The sequence below is a fragment of the Carassius auratus genome, chromosome 12, assembly GCF_003368295.1.
Source record: "Carassius auratus strain Wakin chromosome 12, ASM336829v1, whole genome shotgun sequence".
NCBI lineage: Eukaryota > Metazoa > Chordata > Actinopteri > Cypriniformes > Cyprinidae > Carassius > Carassius auratus.
Window position 1 is genome coordinate 305948 of NC_039254.1, and position 16636 is coordinate 322583.

The following is a 16636-nucleotide window of genomic DNA, read 5'->3' on the forward strand; positions in this document are numbered from 1 at the left end:
TTTTGATACCTATTTAACATTGTTTTATGTAAAAGAGCACATTGATATGCATTAAACAATGTATTGTTAATAAATCATAAATAAATAATAAACCATTTCCCCCAATTTTCTTACATTTTTAGTCTCTCTTCTAAATTCTCACACACATAGCTGAAGTTCATTCTCTTACCTTTATCAGCTTGACAGAGAGCAGTAAAGGTCCAAAACAGAGAGAACAGTTGCACTGCATTCACAGCATTCATGGTTGTAATTCTGCAAAATGGAAAAAAAATTATAAATATAAAAAAATCTGAAATTTACATTAGAAATTAAACTCAACTTAGGACAAATAAGGCAGTATTATAGATCAGAGAGTTTAAAGAGACATTAAAGAGGATAATTTACTACAAAGTTTATTTCTACAGACACTTAAACATTGTTCAGTTGCAGGGTTTTACACTTAATTTTGAAGCGTTGAAGGGATTATATGTGTAAAATACAAGCAAAATCACAAAATGTATTAAAGTAAGACACTGAAAGCACACAGCAAAATGTGTTTTTGAAACATTCCGTTTATGACAATGTATCTGTTACTGGCTGAAAGAAAAACAAGTTTAATTCTTTAGAAAACCCTGCAACACGAATCAGACAAAACCACATTAATAAGTTTTCTATTGTCGACATTTAAAAAAAAATAAATTGCTAAATGCCTAATAAATGTATTTGAATATTTTCCAGTAGTTGCTTATGAATGTGTAAATGTTGATGGAATTATTTCTCACCTGCGGTCTGTGTTTCCTCACTGTCTGAGTTTACTCCGCTCTGTCTCTCTCTGCTGTTGCACAAGCAGTTAAATAGAGCTCCTGGCAAGGGACGTGTCTAGAACATTTTTACAGTGTGTGGGGGTGGGGGGGGGGGGTATGCTGGGGCACTGCCTCCAAATGGGTTGGCCTCCAAAAAAAAAAGCTACATTCTACAGTAAATCCTATTGATTTTATTATTATTTTTTAACTTGAATAAAATTACTTGTTAACAAATGCAGTAATAAAGCACATTTTTTAAATTAATTTAGTTTTTTGTCATCCCTGTATATATCCATTAAGTAACATTTGAGACTAAATAATTAAAAAATATATATATATTTGAAAGAAACTCCCTATATCTTTTTGTATCTGTTATTCTCAATCTCAAAAATAAAAATAAAAATTCAAATTGTGAATGAAATACACGCATCCATGTAATTTCACGTGTAAATGACTAAGTTAGGCCTGGCAATTTAACTGACTATCTAACTGACTTACTCTAATGCATTAACAAGTAACAATTATTATTATGGAACATTCTGTGCATTTTGTCTTTTGGTGCAATCTTAAAATAAACTGATACAAAATATGCAAATCAACAAGACTGTATATCTTTTGATAGCGCCCAGCGTATTTTACTTTTATTGTGTTTTTTTAAACGTTGACTGAACATTCGATTGAAATCAACCATGACCAACGCGAGCAGAGCCATATATATATATAGATATAATATTAGCTACCTTGCAGTATAGATATCAATCAGCAGTAAATTCACCATAAACATTCACAATAAAATGAAATGACGTTGTAATTGTTTCTGCAGTGAAATCAGTCTGTGGTTCATCTGCCATGATTACACTCGTTTTCATTCAACACACTCCGTGGCCCTTTCAAGTCTTGTGGTTTTTTCAGGTGATGGAATGAGGCATTGTCTTGACTCTGAATACTCATCACGTGTCAGTTTGTTCTCTTTCCTGGAATAGTTATGATTTCTCAAACAGATGCACATTTATCTCAAACAGCAGGCAGTGGTGTTATGCAAACAGATTTTGGGTTCATATATAAATATTGAATTCAAATGTTGCTTTGAATAAAATAATCTGCCAATTGCATAGATATCATTCTTTCCTCAGATTTCAGAAAACTGATCTCAAGGTTGATTTAAACTGTGTAGAATTACACTAAAATCATTCTACCTTTAAATCTCTTGATTTAAAAAACAAACAATCCCTCAAATATATAAAAATGTCCGGCTGACAAATACTAATAACTGACCACAAGCCTCTGCTTGCGATTCTCGGACCAAAAGCAGCGATACCAACTTTGGCAGCTCTTCGAATGCAGCGATGGGCTTTAGTGCTGATGGCTTATAATTATGACATTGAGTATCGGAAATCTGCTGCCCACATGAACGCTGACTCAATGTCCACAACGCCAACAGTGGTTAAAAATTGTACTGGGGAAGAAGGAAGTGTTGGACGATCTTCCAGTTTCTGCACGGGACATATCACAAGCAACACAGAAAGATGTGAAGCAGCATGAATGCACCACAGAGAACCATTTACTACACATACTGTTGATAATAAAGTCACCTTCTCTATTGCTTAAAATTTTCAAATACCAGCAAATCTGTATTTCATTTAATGACAGCTGGCAATTATATCAATAAACATGGTTCATTCCAGTCACATATATATCATGGTTTCTCATTGTACCGCATCTATCTGTCACTTGTCTGTCATTAGTTTTATTGTTGTTGCCTTAATGGATGATGATGAAATATATGAAGAAACAGAAGCTATGTGGCAGTTTAGAGAAATGAAAGAAATTAAGCTACAGTAGATCTGAAAAAGATAGAAATGAAGCTCATTACTAAGTTACTGAATGAAACTGAATCACAAAATGAACTGATTTTAACAAAATAATGACTGTTTAAGGTTGTCTTTTTAAAACGGATCTCTGTTTTGCAACATTGAATCATTATTTTACTGTTTATCGCTATAAAGCTGCTTTGAAACAATCTGTCTACAATTACATCGGACAACTTCACATTTAATGTTTAAAGTTAAAGCTCTCTGTGAGAATAGCAGGGGAATAGCAATTTTTAGTTTGCAAAACATTTTGTTCTAATTCTGATATGTTTCTTGTTGATCTGCATGTTAACATAAAGACACACTACTGTATGTTACTAGCAGTTTTATTGTTTGTTCTGTTACTATATCGGTGGAATACATGGAACATACCAACAATACAAAGTGTAATACATTTTTTATTTTTATATAAATGAACCACTGTACAAAGCCACACTTCAAGTGTAGAATATTAAACAAAAAAATATTTCCAAACTTAAGTTATATTAACACTCACTGTACCAGACTGACATTCATTTCAGACATTCCTTTAAAGTCAGAAAAAAAAAGAGCAAAACCCAAACACAGTCTGAGTTTCGCTGTGTTTCCTCTTTACAGTCACATGTACAAATATACACACTGATCACACAGATCAATAATATACTGTTATTTCACAGAAACTTGTATAAAACAGAAACTGGGTTTTAAATCAACCACCAGAGTTATATATTCAGTAGTTTGAGATACAAGAGATAGTGGAGTATGTAGTTTAGTGGAGTTCAAATAAAGCTTGTGTTTTTCATGAGCACTACATGAAAAGTCAAATAAAACTCATTAGTTTGGTTTTGCTGAATCAATATTATTTATCTAACACTGGTCAGGCCCCGGTGAGGAGTATTTCACTTGTTCAAGACAATTAACGTTGCCATCATCATGTTTGATGCACATCTTCTTCTGGAGCCCAAAATATAGTTTTTTGCTAATTATTGCCATCAAGATGATGATGAGGATGACAGATAAGACCACAACTGGAGTGATGACATTATTCTCAGATTCCTCAATCATAGATCCAGGAACATTAGTTGCACCTATGACTGGAGATGACCCTGGAAGATGAATGTATGTTTAATGATTAATTATAGTGTTAAAGTCCTAAACTTAACTTAAGTCTATCAGCCTGCAGACACAGACCTTCACAAAACACTTCTGCTATTGAGAATCTGATCAGACTGATTTCACAGGCAAATCTACACATCTCTATTCTGATTGTAAATATCTTGAGAGATGCATTACTATTTAGAAACAATGATCATGCAACAGTTAGGCCATACACATGGCAGTAAATTGCAAACATTTATTGAAATAGAAACAGAATATGCTGTACCTGTTATGTCCACAGTGAATTTTGTTTTTTTTGTTCCACAGGTTGTTTGCACAAAGAAGCTGAACTGTTCTGTCATTGCTGTTGTTGGAGTGTAGCGGCATGTGAAGATTTTACTCTGTTTACAGGAGTCTTTAAGAGGCTCTTTACAGATGGCTGATTCATTTGGGTATAGAAACTTATACATTTCAATGGAACAATCAAGGCAATTCACTGAGACGCTGCAGTGGAGATTTACTTCCTTCCCCACAGATCCAGTCACATTCTTACAGCTTACACTGATATCTGAAACATAATAATTTATATCATTTAATCAACTGAACAATAAATACCTGTGATACCTTTGATACCTGTGTAACATTGTTTTAAGTAAAAGAGCACATTGATATGCATTAAACAATGTATTGTTAATAAATCATAAATAAATAATAAACCATTTCCCCCCATTTTCTTACATTTTTAGTCTATCTTCTAAATTCTCACACACATAGCTGAAGTTTATTCTCTTACCTTCATCAGCTTGACAGAGAGCAGTAAAGGTCCAAAACAGAGAGAACAGTTGCACTGCATTCACAGCATTCATGGTTGTAATTCTGCAAAATGGAAAAAAAAATATAAATATAAAAAAATCTGAAATTTACATTAGAAATTAAACTCAACTTAGGACAAATAAGGCAGTATTATAGATCAGAGAGTTTAAAGAGACATTAAAGAGGATAATTTACTACAAAGTTTATTTCTACAGACACTTAAATATTGTTCAGTTGCAGGGTTTTACACTTAGTTTTGAAGCGCTGAAGGGATTACATGTGTAAAATACACACAAAATCCCAAAATGTATTAAAGTAAGACATTGAAAGCACACAGCAAAATGTGTTTTTGAAACATTCCGTTTATGACAATGTATCTGTTACTGGCTGAAAGAAAAACAAGTTTAATTCTTTAGAAAACCCTGCAACACGAATCAGACAAAACCACATTAAAAAGTTTTCTATATTCGACATTTAAAAAAAATAAAATTGCTAAATGTCTAATATATGTATTTGAAGGTTTTCCAGTAGTTGCTTATGAATGTGTAAATGTTGAGGGAATTATTTCTCACCTGCGGTCGGTTTGTCCTCACTGTCTGAATTTACTCCGCTCTGTCTCTCTCTGCTGTTGCACAAGCAGTTAAATAGAGCTCCTGGCAGGGGGCGTGTCTAGAGGATTTTCAGTGTGGGGGGTGGGGGGCTGGGTTATGCTGGGGCACTGCCTCCAAATGGGGTGGGCCAGTGACAAAAAAAAAAAAAAAAAAAAAGCTACATTCTACAGTAATTCCTATTGATTTTATTATTATTTTGAATAAAATAAACTTGAATAAAATTACTTGTTAACAAATGCAGTAATAAAGCACATTTTTTATTAATTCTCAAAATCAAGACTCAAATCTCAAAAAAAAAAAAAAAAAAAAAAAAAAAAAATTCAAATTGTGAATGAAATACACGCATCCATGTAATTTCACGTGTAAATGACTAAGTTAGGCCTGACAATTTAACTGACTATCTAACTGACTTACTCTCATGCATTAACAAGTAACAATTATTATTGTGGAACATTCTGTGCATATTGTCATTTGGTGCAATCTTGCTATGTGGTCACTCACAAAATAAACTGATACAAAATATGCAAATCAACATGTCTGTATATCTTTTGATAGCGCCCAGCGTATTTTACTTTTATTGTGTTTTTTTAAACATTGACTGAACATTCGATTGAAATATATATATATACACATGTGTGTGTGTGTGCATAAAAGATATCAATCAGCAGTAAATTCACCATAAACATTCAGAATAAAATGAAATGACGTTGTAATTGTTTCTGCAGTGAAATCAGTCTGTGGTTCATCTGCCATGATTACACTCGTTTTCATTCAACACACTCCGTGGCCCTTTCAAGTCTTGTGGTTTTTTCAGGTGATGGAATGAGGCATTGTCTTGACTCTGAATACTCATCACGTGTCAGTTTGTTCTCTTTCCTGGAATAGTTATGATTTCTCAAACAGATGCACATTTATCTCAAACAGCAGACAGTGGTGTTATGCAAACAGATTTTGGGTTCATATATAAATATTGAATTCAAATGTTGCTTTGAATAAAAGAATCTGCCAATTGCATAGATATCATTATTTCCTCAGATTTCAGAAAACTGATCTCAAGGTTGATTTAAACTGTGTAGAATTACACTAAAATCATTCTACCTTCAAATCTCTTGATTTAAAAAACAAATAACCCCTCAAATATATAAAAATGTCTGGTTGAAAAATAAGTTCATGTATACTTTAAACAAAATTATAAATGCAACACTTTTGTTTTTGCCCACATTTTTCATGAGCTGAACTAAAAGATCTAAGACTTGTTCTATGTACACAAAATGCCTATTTCTCTCAAATTATTGTTCAGAAATCGGTCAAAAGCAAAAGTGTTTTGTTCAGTGTAACTTGTCTTACTCAAATAAACAATGAATACAGATCAGCTCTTTGCACTCTCACCCACTTTACTAGTTTAACTGGTGTAGCTTCCCATAAACAGAATCCAGATATCGATCTCTACACAACACGTCAACAAGTCACACATATACAGACTGATCAAACAGAAGAATAATATACTGTTATTTCACAGATCATGTCACCTGTTTCCTGGATGACATCCTTGTCACTGCCAGGTCAAAAGAGGATCATATCAGGAAACTGGATGAAGTGCTTAGCAGACTGGAGAGGTATGGCCTCAGAGTAAAACGTTCAAAGTGTCAGTTCATGCAAAGCAGTGTTGATTATTTGGGGCACCTTATTGATAAAGAGGGACTTCATCCTACAGACGAAAAGGTAGCAGCGATAGTAAACGCCCCAAAACCAAACAACGTCACTGAATGACTGAATTAATGTCTTTTTTGGGCCTCCTAAATTATAATGGTCGTTTCTTCCAAAATCTCTCCAGTCGGCTTCAGCCTTTACATAATCTGCTTAAAAGGAAGCTACCATGGAGTTGGACTGCTGCTTGTGATATGACTTTTGAGGAGGCGAAACAGCTGTTGCTCATTAGCACAGTGCTGGTGCATTATGATGGCAATCAACTTCTGAAATTAGCGTGCGATGCCTCACCTTATGGGGTGGGCGCAGTGATCTCGCACATTATGGACAATGGAGAGGAGCGTCCCATAGCATTTGCGTCTTGCATGCTAACGGAAACCTAGGAAAAGTATGCTCAAAAAGAACGAGAAGCCCTGTCCATCATCTATGGTGTAAGCAAGTTTCATAAATATATTTACGCACACTAATAACTGACCACAAGCCTCTGCTTGCGATTCTCGGACCAAAAGCAGCGATACCAACTTTGGCAGCTCTTCGAATGCAGCGATGGGCTTTAGTGCTGATGGCTTATAATTATGACACTGAGTATCGGAAATCTGCTGCCCACATGAACGCTGACTCAATGTCCACAACGCCAACAGTGGTTAAAAATTGTACTGGGGAAGAAGGAAGTGTTGGACGATCTTCCAGTTTCTGCACGGGACATATCACAAGCAACACAGAAAGATGTGAAGCAGCATGAATGCACCACAGAGAACCATTTACTACACATACTGTTGATAATAAAGTCACCTTCTCTATTGCTTTAAATTTTCAAATACCAGCAAATCTGTATTTCATTTAATGACAGCTGGCAATTATATCAATAAACATGGTTCATTCCAGTCACATACTGTATATATCATGGTTTCTCAATGTGCCGCATCTATCTGTCTCTTGTCTGTCATTAGTTTTATTGTTGTTGCCTTAAAGGATGATGATGAAATATATGAAGAAACAGAAGCTATGTGGCAGTTTAGAGAAATGAAAGAAATTAAGCTACAGTAGATCTGAAAAAGATAGAAATGAAGCTCATTACTAAGTTACTGAATGAAACTGAATCACAAAATGAACTGATTTTAACAAAATAATGACTGTTTAAGGTTGTCTTTTTAAAACGGATCTCTGTTTTGCAACATTGAATCATTATTTTACTGTTCATCGCTATAAAGCTGCTTTGAAACAATCTGTCTACAATTACATCGGACAACTTCACATTTAATGTTTAAAGTTAAAGCTCTCTGTGAGAATAGCAGGGGAATTTTTAGTTTGCAAAACATTTTGTTCTAATTCTGAGGAAATGTTTTTCTTGTTGATCTGCATGTTAACATAAAGACACACTACTGTATGTTACTAGCAGTTTTATTGTTTGTTCTGCTACTATATCGGTGGAATACATGCCAACAATACAAAGTGTAATACATTTTTTATTTTTATATAAATGAACCACTGTACAAAGCCACACTTCAAGTGTAGAATATTAAACAAAAAATTATTTCCAAACTTAAGTTATATTAACACTCACTGTACCAAACTGACATTCATTTCAGACATACCTTTAAAATCAGAAAAAAAAGAGCAAAACCCAAACACAGTCTGAGTTTCGCTGTGTTTCCTCTTTACAGTCACATGTACAAATATACACACTGATCACACAGATCAATAATATACTGTTATTTCACAGAAACTTGTATAAACAGAAACTGGGTTTTAAATCAACCACCAGAGTTATATATTCAGTAGTTTGAGATACAAGAGATAGTGGAGTATGTAGTTTAGTGGAGTTCAAATAAAGCTTGTGTGTTTCATGAGCACTACATGAAAAGTCAAATAAAACTCATTAGTTTGGTTTTGCTGAATCAATAATATTTATCGAACACTGGTCAGGCCCCGGTGAGGAGTATTTCACTTGTTCAAGACAATGACTGTTGCCATGTTTGATGCACATCTTCTTCTGGAGCCCAAAATATTGTTTTTTGCTAATTATTGCCATCAAGATGATGATGAGGATGACAGATAAGACCACAACTGGAGTGATGACATTATTCTCAGATTCCTCAATCATAGATCCAGGAACATTAGTTGCACCTATGACTGGAGATGACCCTGGAAGATGAATTTATGTTTAATGATTAATTATAGTGTTAAAGTCATAAACTTAACTTAAGTCTATCAGCCTGCAGACACAGACCTTCACAAAACACTTCTGCTATTGAGAATCTGATCAGACTGATTTCACAGGCAAATCTACACATTTCTATTCTGATTGTAAATATCTTGAGAGATGCATTACTATTTAGAAACAATGATCATGCAACAGTTAGGCCATACACATGGCAGTAAATTGCAAACATTTATTGAAATATAAACAACATATGTACTGTACCTGTTATGTCCACAGTGAATTTTGGTTTTTTCACTCCACAGGTTGTTTGCACAAAGAAGCTGAACTGTTCTGTCATTGCTGTTGTTGGAGTGTAGCGGCATGTGAAGATATTACTCTGTTTACAGTAGTCTTTAAGAGGCTCTTTACAGATGGCTGATTCATTAGGGTATAGAAACTTATACATTTCAATGGAACAATCAAGGCAATTCACTGAGACGCTGCAGTGGAGATTTACTTCCTTCCCCACAGATCCAGTCACATTCTTACAGCTTACACTGATATCTGAAACATAATAATGTATATCATAAAATCAACTGAACAATAAATACCTGTGATACCTTTGATACCTGTGTAACATTGTTTTAAGTAAAAGAGCACATTGATATGCATTAAACAATGTATTGTTAATAAATCATAAATAAATAATAAACCATTTCCCCCCATTTTCTTACATTTTTAGTCTATCTTCTAAATTCTCACACACATAGCTGAAGTTCATTATCTTACCTTCATCAGCTTGACAGAGAGCAGTAAAGGTCCCAAACAGAAAGAACAGTTGCACTGCATTCACAACATTCATGGTTGTAATTCTGCAAAATGGAAAAAAAATTATAAATATAAAAAAATCTGAAATTTACATTAGAAATTAAACTCAACTTAGGACAAATAAGGCAGTATTATAGATCAGAGAGTTTAAAGAGACATTAAAGAGGATAATTTACTAAAAAGTTTATTTCTACAGACACTTAAACATTGTTCAGTTGCAGGGTTTTACACTTAATTTTGAAGCGTTGAAGGGATTACATGTGTAAAATACACACAAAATCACAAAATGTATTAAAGTAAGACACTGAAAGCATTTAAAATGTGTTTTTTTTTAAACATTCCGTTTATGACAATGTATCTGTTACAGGCTGAAAGAAAGACAAGTATAATTCTTTAGAAAACCCTGCAACACGAATCAGACAAAACCACATTAAAAAGTTTTCTATAGTCGACAAAAAAAAAAAAAATAAATAAAAAAAATAGATAAATGCCTAATAAATGTATTTGAATATTTTCCAGTAGTTGCTTATGAATTTGTGAATGCTGAGGGAATTATTTCTCACCTGCGGTCGGTTTGTCCTCACTGTCTGAGTTTACTCCGCTCTGTCTCTCTCCGCTGTTGCACAAGCAGTTAAATAGAGCTCCTGACAGGGGGCGTGTCTCAGTGGAGGAGGAGGGGGAGGGGGCATGCTGGGGCACTGCCTCCAAATGGGTGGCCACCAGTGACCAAAAAAAAGGTAAATTCTACAGTAAATCCTATTGATTTTATTATTATTATTATTTTTTACTTGAATAAAATTACTTGTAAACAAATGCAGTAATAAAGCACATTTTTTATTTCGTTTTTTGTCATCCCTGTATATATCCATTAAGTTACATTTGAGAATAAATAATTAAAAAAAAAACTTCTTTTCATGGTTTGGCACTGCTGTCTTCCCTGCCTTCCAAAGGAAACACTTATGTGTGTCTGTTATTCTCTATCTCAAAAAAAAATAAAAAAATAAAAAATTAATAAATAAATTCAAATTGTGAATGAAATGCACGCATCCATGTCATTTCACGTGTAAAAGACTAAGTTAGGCCTGGCAATTTAACTGACTATCTAACTGACTTACTCTCATGCATTAACAAGTAACAATTATTATTATGGAACATTCTGTGCATATTGTCATTTGGTGCAATCTTGCTATGTGGTCACTGTCACAAAATAAACGGATACAAAATATGCAAATCAACAAGACTGTATATCTTTTGATAGCGCCCAGCATATTTTACTTTTATTGTGTTTTTTTAAACGTTGACTGGACATTCGATTGAAATCAACCACGACCAACGCGAGCAGAGCCATATATATATATATATATATAATATTAGCTACCTTGCAGTATAGATATCAATCAGCAGTAAATTCACCATAAACATTCAGAATAAAATGAAATGACGTTGTAATTGTTTCTGCAGTGAAATCAGTCTGTGGTTCATCTGCCATGATTACACTCGTTTTCATTCAACACACTCCGTGGCCCTTTCAAGTCTTGTGGTTTTTTCAGGTGATGGAATGAGGCATTGTCTTGACTCTGAATACTCATCACGTGTCAGTTTGTTCTCTTTCCTGGAATAGTTATGATTTCTCAAACAGATGCACCTTTATCTCAAACAGCAGACAGTGGTGTTATGCAAACAGATTTTGGGTTCATATATAAATATTGAATTCAAATGTTGCTTTGAATAAAAGAATCTGCCAATTGCATAGATATCATTCTTTCCTCAGATTTCAGAAAACTGATCTCAAGGTTGATTTAAACTGTGTAGAATTACACTAAATCATTCTACCTTAAAATCTCTTGATTTAAAAAACAAATAACCCCTCAAATATATAAAAATGTCTGGTTGAAAAATAAGTTCATGTATACTTTAACATGAACAAAATTATAAATGCAACACTTTTGTTTTTGCCCACATTTTTCATGAGCTGAACTAAAAGATCTAAGACTTGTTCTATGTACACAAAATGCCTATTTCTCTCAAATTATTGTTCAGAAATCTGTCAAAAGCAAAAGTGTTTTGTTCAGTGTAACTTGTCTTACTCAAATAAACAATGAATACAGATCAGCTCTTTGCACTCTCACCCACTTTACTAGTTTAACTGGTGTAGCTTCCCATAAACAGAATCCAGATATCGATCTCTACACAACACGTCAACAAGTCACACATATACAGACTGATCAAACAGAAGAATAATATACTGTTATTTCACAGATCATGTCACCTGTTTCCTGGATGACATCCTTGTCACTGACAGGTCAAAAGAGGATCATATCAGGAAACTGGATGAAGTGCTTAGCAGACTGGAGAGGTATGGCCTCAGAGTAAAACGTTCAAAGTGTCAGTTCATGCAAAGCAGTGTTGATTATTTGGGGCACCTTATTGATAAAGAGGGACTTCATCCTACTGACGAAAAGGGAGCAGTGATTGTAAATGCCCCAAAACCAAACAATGTCACTGAATGACTGAATGAATGTCTTTTTTGGGCCTCCTAAATTATTATGGTCGTTACTTCCAAAATCTCTCCAGTCGGCTTCAGCCTTTACATAATCTGCTTAAAAGGAAGCTACCATGGAGTTGGACTGCTGCTTGTGATATGGCTTTTGAGGAGGTGAAACAGCTGTTGCTCAGTAGCACAGTGCTGGTGCATTATGATGGCAATCGACTTCTGAAATTAGCGTGTGATGCCTCACCTTATGGGGTGGGCGCAGTGATCTCGCACATTATGGACAATGGAGAGGAGCGTCCAATAGCATTTGCGTCTCGCACGCTAACGGAAACCGAGAAAAAGTATGGTCAAATAGAACGAGAAGCCCTGTCCATCATCTATGGTGTAAGCAAGTTTCATAAATATATTTACGGACATAAGTTCACACTAATAACTGACCACAAGCCTCTGCTTGCGATTCTCGGACCAAAAGCAGCGATACCAACTTTGGCAGCTCTTCGAATGCAGCGATGGGCTTTAGTGCTGATGGCTTATAATTATGACATTGAGTATCGGAAATCTGCTTCCCACGTGAAAGCTGACTCAATGTCCACACTGCCAACAGTGGTTAAAAATTGTACTGGGGAAGAAGGAAGTGTTGGACGATCTTCCAGTTTCTGCACGGGACATATCACAAGCAACACAGAAAGATCCCACACTATGAAAAGTGTGAAGCAGCATGAATGCACCACAGAGAACCATTTACTACACATACTGTTGATAATAAAGTCACCTTCTCTATTGCTTAAAATTTTCAAATACCAGCAAATCTGTATTTCATTTAATGACAGCTGGCAATTATATCAATAAACATGGTTCATTCCAGTCACATATATATCATGGTTTCTCAATGTGCCGCATCTATCTGTCACTTGTCTGTCATTAGTTTTATTGTTGTTGCCTTAAAGGATGATGATGAAATATATGAGGAAACAGAAGCTATGTGGCAGTTTAGAGAAATGAAAGAAATTAAGCTTCAGTAGATCTGAAAAAGATAGAAATGAAGCTCATTACTAAGTTACTGAATGAAACTGAATCACACAATGAACTGATTTTAACAAAATAATGACTGTTTAAGGTTGTCTTTTTAAAACGGATCTCTGTTTTGCAACATTGAATCATTATTTTACTGTTTATCGCTATAAAGCTGCTTTGAAACAATCTGTCTACAATTACATCGGACAACTTCACATTTAATGTTTAAAGTTAAAGCTCTCTCTGAGAATAGCAGGGGAATTTTTAGTTTGCAAACATTTTGTTCTAATTCTGATATGTTTCTTGTTGATCTGCATGTTAACATAAAGACACACTACTGTATGTTACTAGCAGTTTTATTGTTTGTTCTGCTACTCTATCGGTGGAATACATGGAACATACCAACAATACAAAGTGTAATACATTTTTTATTTTTATATAAATGAACCACTGTACAAAGCCACACTTCAAGTGTAGAATATTAAACAAAAAATTATTTCCAAACTTAAGTTATATTAACACTCACTGTACCAAACTGGCATTCATTTCAGACATTCCTTTAAAGTCAGAAAAAAAAGAGCAAAACCCAAACACAGTCTGAGTTTCGCTGTGTTTCCTCTTTACAGTCACATTTACTGTACAAATATACACACTGATCATACAGATCAATAATATACTGTTATTTCACAGACACTTGTATAAACAGAAACTGGGTTTTAAATCAACCACCAGAGTTATATATTCAGTAGTTTTGAGATACAAGAGATAGTGGAGTATGTAGTTTAGTGGAGTTCAAATAAAGCTTGTGTGTTTCATGAGCACTACATGAAAAGTCAAATAAAAGTCATTAGTTTGGTTTTGCTGAATCAATAATATTTATCGAACACTGGTCAGGCCCCGGTGAGGAGTATTTCACTTGTTCAAGACAATGACAGTTGCCATGTTTGATGCACATCTTCTTCTGGAGCCCAAAATATTGTTTTTTGATAATAATTGCCATTAAGATGATGATGATGAGGAGGATGACAGATATGCCCACAACTGGAGTGATGACATTATTCTTAGATTCCTCAATCATAGATCCAGGACATTAGTTGCACCTATGACTGGAGATGACTCTGGAAGATGAATGTATGTTTAATGATTTATGATAGTGTTAAAGTCATAAACTTAACTTAAGTCTATCAGCCTGCAGACACAGACCTTCACAAAACACTTCTGCTATTGAGAATCTGATCAGACTGATTTCACAGGCAAATCTAAACATCTCTATTCTGATTGTAAATATCTTGAGAGATGCATTACTATTTAGAAACCATGATCATGCAACAGTTAGGCCATACACATGGCAGTAAATTGCAAACATTTATTGAAATAGAAACAGAATATGCTGTACCTGTTTATGTCCACAGTGAATTTTGTTTTTTTTGTTCCACAGGTTGTTTGCACAAAGAAGCTGAACTGTTCTGTCATTGCTGTTGTTGGAGTGTAGCGGCATGTGAAGATTTTACTCTGTTTACAGGAGTCTTTAAGAGGCTCTTTACAGATGGCTGATTCATTTGGGTATAGAAACTTATACATTTCAATGGAACAATCAAGGCAATTCACTGAGACGCTGCAGTGGAGATTTACTTCCTTCCCCACAGATCCAGTCACATTCTCACAGCTTACACTGATATCTGAAACATAATAATGTATATCATTTAATCAACTGAACAATAAATACCTGTGATACCTTTGATACCTGTGTAAACATTGTTTTAAGTAAAAGAGCACATTTATATGCATTAAACAATGTATTGTTAATAAATCATAAATAAATAATAAACCATTTCCCCCCATTTTCTTAAATTTTTAGTCTATCTTCTAAATTCTCACACACATAGCTGAAGTTTATTCTCTTACCTTCATCAGCTTGACAGAGAGCAGTAAAAGGTCCAAAACAGAGAGAACAGTTGCACTGCATTCACAGCCTTCATGGTTGTAATTCTGCAAAATGGAAAAAAAAATATAAATATAAAAAAATCTGAAATTTACATTAGAAATTAAACTCAACTTAGGACAAATAAGGCAGTATTATAGATCAGAGAGTTTAAAGAGACATTAAAGAGGATAATTTACTACAAAGTTTATTTCTACAGACACTTAAATATTGTTCAGTTGCAGGGTTTTACACTTAATTTTGAAGCGCTGAAGGGATTACATGTGTAAAATACACACAAAATCCCAAAATGTATTAAAGTAAGACATTGAAAGCACACAGCAAAATGTGTTTTTGAAACATTCCGTTTATGACAATGTATCTGTTACTGGCTGAAAGAAAAACAAGTATAATTCTTTAGAAAACCCTGCAACACGAATCAGACAAAACCACATTAAAAAGTTTTCTATATTCGACATTTAAAAAAAAATAAAATTGCTAAATGTCTAATATATGTATTTGAATATTTTCCAGTAGTTGCTTATGAATGTGTAAATGTTGAGGGAATTATTTCTCACCTGCGGTCGGTTTGTCCTCACTGTCTGAGTTTACTCCGCTCTGTCTCTCTCTGCTGTTGCACAAGCAGTTAAATAGAGCTCCTGACAGGGGGCGTGTCTCAGTGGAGGAGGAGGGGGAGGGGGCATGCTGGGGCACTGCCTCCAAATGGGTGGCCACCAGTGACCAAAAAAAAGGTAAATTCTACAGTAAATCCTATTGATTTTATTATTATTATTATTTTTTACTTGAATAAAATTACTTGTAAACAAATGCAGTAATAAAGCACATTTTATTTAGTTTATTGTCATCCCTGTATATATCCATTAATTACATTTGAGAATAAATAATTAAAAAAAAAAACTTTTTCATGGTTTGGCACTGCTGTCTTCCCTGCCTTCAAAGGAAACACTTATGTGTGTCTGTTATTCTCTATCTCAAAAAAAAAAATAAAAAAATAAAAATAATAAATAAATTCAAATTGTGAATGAAATGCACGCATCCATGTCATTTCACGTGTAAAAGACTAAGTTAGGCCTGGCAATTTAACTGACTATCTAACTGACTTACTCTAATGCATTAACAAGTAACAATTATTATTATGGAACATTCTGTGCATTAGTCATTTGGTGCAATCTTGTTATGTGGTCACTGTCACAAAATAAACTGATACACAATATGCAAATTAACATGACTGTATATCTTTTGATAGCGCCCAGCGTATTTTTACTTTTGATTGTGTTTTTTTAAACGTTGACTGAAACATTGGATTGAAATCAACCATGACCAACGCGAGCAGAGCCATATATATATATATATA

General features: G+C 34.2%; 1 protein-coding gene across 1 annotated transcript in view; it reads right to left on the minus strand.

Moving 5' to 3' along the window:
* Positions 1-8311: 8311 nt before the first annotated feature.
* LOC113111370 (uncharacterized) overlaps positions 8312-16636 on the minus strand; it is an 11112-nt gene continuing 2787 nt past the window's right edge. Inside the window, exons 3-4 of the mRNA XM_026275998.1 lie at positions 9287-9568; positions 8312-9006 (exon numbers count right to left, since the gene is read on the minus strand). Coding sequence (XP_026131783.1) covers positions 8741-9006; positions 9287-9568 — 548 coding nt within the window. The 3' untranslated portion in view covers positions 8312-8740. The remainder of the gene's footprint in view (positions 9007-9286; positions 9569-16636) is intronic.